The sequence below is a fragment of the Micropterus salmoides genome, unplaced genomic scaffold (assembly GCF_014851395.1).
Source record: "Micropterus salmoides isolate LMB-PRFRI ecotype aquatic unplaced genomic scaffold, ASM1485139v1 Ms_hic_scaffold_511, whole genome shotgun sequence".
In the NCBI taxonomy this organism is placed as follows: domain Eukaryota; kingdom Metazoa; phylum Chordata; class Actinopteri; order Centrarchiformes; family Centrarchidae; genus Micropterus; species Micropterus salmoides.
In genome coordinates, this window is record NW_024044251.1 from 1 (window position 1) to 7,075 (window position 7,075).

The 7,075-nt window shown below is 47.3% G+C and overlaps 1 protein-coding gene across 1 annotated transcript; it reads left to right on the forward strand.

The window, feature by feature from the left end:
- Positions 1-2,701: 2,701 nt before the first annotated feature.
- Positions 2,702-6,471, forward strand: LOC119889534 (thyroglobulin-like). The gene is made up of 7 exons (XM_038700414.1): positions 2,702-2,790; positions 3,264-3,370; positions 4,041-4,184; positions 4,598-4,783; positions 4,895-5,184; positions 5,318-5,395; positions 5,569-6,471. Exons 1-7 carry the CDS (start codon positions 2,702-2,704, stop codon positions 5,995-5,997), a joined length of 1,323 nt encoding a protein of 440 aa, XP_038556342.1. The 3' UTR covers positions 5,998-6,471.
- Positions 6,472-7,075: the final 604 nt, after the last annotated feature.

Consider the following 7,075-nt stretch of genomic DNA (forward strand, 5'->3'; position numbering starts at 1 on the left):
GGTCAGCCAGAGAGCAGAAGTTTAGCGATAAGCTAAAGCCATAAAATGCAGACACACAATGAAAGTTCAGTGTGCTGTTCTCTCTCTGTTCAGATTTCTTTATTGGCAGCAAGAATGTTTCTGTTAAACGATGTCGCCAAAGCAGTTTGAAGCAAAATCAAAAAGTTTAGATTTAAATATAACATAACAAGAATTGATGCAATCAAGACCATCAAGTTAGCGGTTATAAGTTAACAAAAGAACAAATACAGATAGAAGGTAAACTACGAACAGGAAGTAACCAGATGTGACCTGCAGCAGCTCGCCGAGTCCCTCGCTGTCCCCCAGGTTGGGACACAGAGACACATACGTCTCTTTCTCCTGGGTTTTTCTTATTTATTGTTATCTTCTTTGAAATCTGATTTTAATAGATGGCATTTCTCTAAATATTGCTGTCTTATGCTTCTATATTTATCTCATCTCACAGAATCTGTATTCTTCAGGTAACCTGTTTCAGGGTCTCTGAGGCTGGACTCTGCTTGATATCTCTGACAGTTGTTTTTTCCTCCCAATGATCCAAATGAGTATTTTTACTTTGAGTGATCATCTGGTTTCCTCTAACTGGTGTTCAGAGAGTTGCAGGATCAGGATCTGTCTCAGGACTAGCTGGCATGAGGGACTCTTTTCAGGGTTTTAAGAGCCTTGAACTGGAGGGAGTCTTGGGCATTTGATCAGAGGTGCATCAGAAAGTTTAGGGCTCTATTTTGGAGATCTATCATCAGCGGAAACCACACTAATTCGGCTCTATATGCATTTTTTGGAGAATGTGTAGGACGTTTCTGCAGAAATCTTCATGTTGTGTTTCAATGGGATGCTTCTCCATCTCTCTCTCTCTTCCTGTCTCTCTGTCTGTCTCTCTCTGTCTCTACCTGTCTGCAGGTGCGTCTCCCTGCCAGCTGCAGTCGGTCCTGCGTTGTTCTCCTTCAGGACTCTTTGAGCCGGTTCAGTGTGACTCCAGCAGGGGGCAGTGTTGGTGTGTGGACCAGGACGGCATGGAGCTCTATGGGACCAGACAGAACGGGACTCCTCGCCGCTGTATACAAATACTACTGATACTTCTACTATACTACATGATATTATAGACACCGTTGATAGTAATACTGCTGCTGACAATATGTACTACCTCTGCTACTGATAGTAATACTCATAATACTACTCACTCATTCTACTAGAAGAGACAACTGACTGTTTCCATACATTATACTAATAGTACACACAATGTACTATCCAGTTAGTATACTTAGTTTACTGTGTGGCCAATCAGACGGAGTATAAAACAGGTGGGGCTCACCTCCAGAAACAGCACCTCTGATTGGTTCTTAGTTCAGTACAAAACCCAGCTGTGTGTTTGAATGAACTGATCTCATCAGAGCGGCGTGACCTTTGACCCTGCAGGTCCTGGCGGCTGTGAGGTGAGGTCCAGGCGTCTGCTCCACGGCTCCGGGTCTCCTTCTCCTCCTCAGTGCGCCGAAGACGGCGGCTTCCTGCCGGTCCAGTGTCGGTTCATCAACATGACCGACAGAGCAGAGCTGGACCTGCTGACACCTTCAACAGGTAACTCACCTGCCTGTGGGTATTTCTGAAAGCTGGGTACCGATGTGCTCGATACCTTTTAAGCTAGAAATAACCCGCTACCAAGTAGTATCGGAACTTCTCCAGTCAAACTAGTACTGCATTTGATCCTTTTTGTTACCAGATCTGGACACAAATTTGCATGTTGTTGCTCGCAAGCGACACGGCGACACAGAGAAGAGCGTGCGTCTTCTTTTCTTTGTGTCTCTGTCCACTTTTATTTGTGCTTCAGCACTTGTCTCCGAGCGATCGCTGGTGTGATCAGGTGGATGTTCGGGGTGTATGGAGGACCGATCCTGACAGATTAAGAAATAAATAAATAAATAAGCATCCTATTAAATGCACAAAAAATTAAGTAATTAATAAATGTAGGCAGTAATTAAATTATTCACCCCTTGAGACCCCGCCCCTCCTCATTTGCATAATGAGGCATAAATGCATAGAGAAATGTAAAAAGGACGGGCAGAAATAAATACCACAGGGGAAATAAATAAAGCGAGAATTAAACAGACAAAAAATATTAAAACACACACATAAATAAATACAAGAACTAATTAATAAAAAAAGTTGAAATATGATGATAACAGACAATGTGTGTCAATACAGCGTAGTATTGTGATATTTTCGATCTTTTGTTATATAAATTGTCCATGACAATTTTACTTTTTGGTGCTATAATAATAAAAGCATTTGCGTTTTCAGTCCAATAGAAAAGAGTTTTCATTTGTGGAAACAATTTGAGGTGATAAATTGCAATATATCGTATCGTGGGGCCTCTGGTGATTCCCGTCCCTGGTGGATGTGCCGCTTTCTTCACCTTTGCTTCTTTAGGGCCCGTGTCCACCAAAATGTTTTTTTATGACGCCAGCGTCTTTTTTTTCAATTCATTCCAATGGGAGCGCCGTGTTTTACCAGCTGGTAAAAACGGCAGGAGCGTGACGGAGCGTTTTTCCAGTCGCCGAGAGTTGAAAAAATGTTCAACTTTGGGGAAAAACGCTGCGCTCGTCACTGTCACTTACCACTTTACCCAGCCGTCCAATCACAGTGCAGGAGGGGCGGGACAAACACCACACAGAGCTTGAACAAAGCGATGTGCCTACTTGCCGAGGTGAACCCACGTACGGAGAGTCTGTGCTCTCATGTTTCAGCCTTCTCTTCATGCAGAGCCAGCAGGCCTACGTACTTTGTGGTGACATTTTTACATTCACTGAAATTAAGTAGGCTACTTGCAGCACATCGCCTCCACGGAAATTATGTATCATAGCAACCACAGCGTCTCGAAAAAATACACCGCCTCCAAAACGCACCCTAGCGCTCCCAGCTAGGCGTTTTCAGAACAGCAGGTGGTGGAGACGGGATTTAAAGTTAACAAGATTATTCTCCATGGTTTACTTTCAACACGCGTATCTAACGTGACTTAAATTCCGTTTCCACAGCTCAGTGGTCACTGAGCTATTTCACTCGTCCTCTTTCTCTCAAGCTCTCTTCCTTCGTAACGTGAGGACGACCTGATCAGGACGAGCAGCGATCTGATACGAGTGTCCAGTATTTTTATAAAACTGTTATTTCAAACAATAAAAAGAAAAGAAAATATGTCACATTGCTCGTCCGAGTATTTCAGTGTGTGTTTCTGTGTGTTTGTGTTGCTTCAGGTTCCCAGAAGCCTTTGAGACGTTCAGTAGTTTCAGGAAGTTTTTCCCGACGGTTTCCTCGTACTGCTTCTGTTCTGACAGCAGAGGCAGAGAGCTGGACAACACAGGTACAAACACAAACGCACACTTTGCAGTGTTAGAAATGTTAAATGCATTAATCTGGTGGCCTTTAAAAGCAAAATTGAGAAGCTAGATCTGTTTGCACCCTTGAGAACTGTTTTGTGCTCTATTAAACAATCTGATCATAAACGTTTAGATAGAAATGGTGATGAAACAGCAGATAAGTCAACAAATTTATTAAATGTTTTACCTGCAAACCTCCCCAACATTTTATTGTTTATTTTTAATGGACACATGTAACGTGTTTTATTCTTCCTGTGAACATAATAATCCAGTTAATCTCATCTCCATCCTGTATTTACGTTGTGTTAACACCTCAATTTGAAAACCGGACGTTATCTCATGTGGATCCTGCTGAGTTCATAAATGATATTGTATGTGGAGCTCGTATCGTTCAGACTCTCAGACACTTTGTAAAGAGAGAAAATGACAGAATAAAGTCTGTGACAGTCTGGGTTTGGGACAGTCCATCAGGCGGTGACGTCGTCTTTCTTTTCTTATGTTTTATAATAAAGGTCGCCGCCTAAAAAGACTTTATCATCGTCGCTGTCAGTGTCTGAAAACAAATTGGTGCTCACAAAGAAAGAAGAACTAGAGCGCACACATGCTGGTTTACCGCTCTGATGATGATGATGAAGGTGTGCACTTCCTCTGCAGGTGTGGAGCTCCTCCTGTCTGAGGTCTACGACTCGGCCTTCTCCGGTCTTCGGTCCGGTCGCTCCTTCTCTCAGACCAACATCTACAGAGTCCTGCGGAGGAGGATGCTGGGAGTCCGGCTCGCCCTCACCGGACACTTCAGATGTAAACGCGTCTTATGAAACTGTTTAAGCTGGTTACAGATGCAGGACTTCACACGTGTGGCTCTCAACGTGTTTAAACTGGTTTTATAACTTGGAAAGAGGAGTAGACTGAATTACACAGTGTAAACATTTGTCCGGAATTAAATTTGTTTAAACTCCTCATGGCCATATTGACGGCTTTAAACTGGTTTAAACTGGTTTTAGCACATGTGAACAGTTTCAAACCGGTTTACGCTTCCTAAAAGTGTTAAACTGACCATTTCAGTTATCTCTGGTTTAAACTAGTTTTGCATGACGCCTGGTTTAGACTGCTGGTCTACTGAGATCCTGGAATTAGACCGGTCTAAACACTGGATCTAAACGTCTGTTCTAGTTTAGACCGGGTTAACAGATGTAAACGCCCGTCTCTCTCAGGTCCGTCTCCCTGTGAGGAGGAGCGGCGGGCAGCGATGGAGGCGTCCAGCGTCTTCGTCCCGTCCTGTGAGACCGGAGGAGCCTTCGCCTCCAGACAGTGCCAGCAGGGGGGGCAGTGCTGGTGTGTGGACCCCACGGGGAGGGAGCTTCCTGGGACACGACAGCAGGGAGACACCCCGGTCTGCAGTGAGTGTCCTGCAGCCTGTGGACAGAAACGTGTCCTTCCTCTCGCCTTTCGGTCTCTTTCATCTCCTCCCCCCTTGTTTCCTCCCCTTCTCCTCTCTCCTCCTCCTCCAGGTTCAGGTCTTGCCGACTGTCCCTCTCGGCGTCGCCTGGCTCTGTCGCGGCTCTTCTCCGGTCCCGTTGATCCGCCCATCCTGGCCTCCTCTGGCAGATCTCCGGCCTCCTGTCTCCCCTCCTCCGTCCTCTCGTGGAGCTCCTGCCGGTGGAGGCGGATCCGACCTCCTTCCTGTCTCAGCTGGTCGAAGTCCTCCACGGTCTCTTCCCCTCGGTGGGCGGGGCTCTGCAGGCTCTGGCTCGCTCCTCCCCCCGTCGCCTCCAGGAGAACCTGTTCGGAGGGAAGTTCCTGAAGAACGCCGCCTCCTTTAACTTCAGCGGGGCGATAGGAGCTCGAGGAGCCCTGGGTCTGGACCGGCTCTCCTCTCAGAGCGTCACCGTCAGCCTCCGGAAGAACCGGGACCTGGTCCTGTCTGTCAGCAGGGCTCTGGAGGACCCGCCTTCCTCTCGGCCCTCCAACAGACACTGAGGGAGCTCAGCAGCTCGCAGTCTCTGGACCAGGTGAGACTTTCAACCTGGAACACACATCAGTACTCGGATCCTTTTCTGCAGTACAAGTACCAAGTAACAGTACTGAAGTACTACTGTCACACTGTGAAAGAGATTCGCCAAGAAAACATGTTGAACAGAAGCAGCTGCTTCTGAAACTCCTCCTCCTTCCTCTTCTTCTGCAGGTTCTGGCTCCTCTGCTGCGTTCCTGCTCCGGAGACGGGGAGGAGGACACGGCGGCCGTCTTTGTCCCGAGCTGCACGTCCAGCGGCGGTTTCCAGGAGGTCCAGTGTCTGGGTGGAGAGTGCTGGTGTGTCGACGCTCAGGGTCAGGAGGTGGCGGGGTCGCGTGTCGTCGGCCGTCGACCTCGATGTCCGTCCCGCTGCGAGAGAGAGCGAGCGATGGCGCTGAAGGTGAAAGGAAAGCTGGCGGCCGGGGCTGAGATCCACGTCCCGGCGTGCTCTGAGGACGGAGACTTCCTGCCGCTGCAGTGCGTGGGACCACGCTGCTTCTGTGTGGACGCTGAGGGCAGAACAGTGTCTGCGGGGCCAGCAGGGGGCGCCGTCACCTGTAAGATATCACTGCTGACCAACATCTCATGTCACAGCTGCTGAACATTTACATGCTTCATTTTTCAAAGTTTAGGAAAATGTGCGAAACTACTGACGGCCTGTTTATTCTCCTGTGTCGACGCAAACCGCAAGAACTGTGATTGGTCGGCTTGGTGGCGTCGCATTTCCTCCAACGTGTTTCCGGCTCGTCCTTCTTCTTCTTCCTCGAGTGGTTTGAGGGTCGAACGCACCATCTCCTCTCCTTTCTGCTTTTCGGTAAAAGTAACTGATGTTCAACACGATGCGTTCACTTTCAGCCGCCACCGTTTCTCGCAGCCGACACCAACGAAGAAGAAGAAGGAAACTGTAACGCACAAGTGTAAATGCTAAGGACGGCGTGTAGTCAGCGTCGACGCAGAAGTATAAACTGGCTCTCCTGTTAATCATCAACCCTTCAGCCCTCGTGGGGGTCACGACCCTCAGCTTGGGAACCACCGGTCCAAAGACAGGAGAGATGGTCCCTGCAGCTTTCTTTGCCTTTCATGTCGCTGAGAACCAAGAACTAAATGAAGACGGGAGAACGAGGCGCGTTCTGTCCACAGCTGGAAGTAGCTGCTGCCAGAACTCTGTCGTCTATTTTGAACTCTGTGCGAGCAGCAAAAAGCTTTCAGCTGTGAACATTTCTACATCTGATTTATTGAAGTGTCTGCAGAAGCAGCAACGTGAAACTCTGATGCTGCTGGGACACAATTCGCTTCGAGCCGCATGAAGTCAAACGCACCTAATAAAGTATCTTCTTAACATGCAGGAGATTTTTCAGCTCTGATCAGTCGAGGGCTAAAAATGTAAAGTTTGTCCTGAAGGAAAGTTGATTTAAGATGTTTCTGTTTCAGGTCCAGAGAGAAGGACGCAGAAGCTTCAGTCCTCTGCAGGTCAGAACAAACTTAAAATCCATTCATGGAGATTCTGGAAGACGTTTCTGTATTTACAGATTTATGGGATTATTTTCTTTTCTGTTCTTGTGTCACTGCTGAAAACCAACTCATCAAACCAGAGTGAAGCTGCTGACACTTAGTTCATTTATTAACAACAGAAATGATTTTCACAGCTTCCCTTCAGAAATAAATTAAGTTTCTGGTTT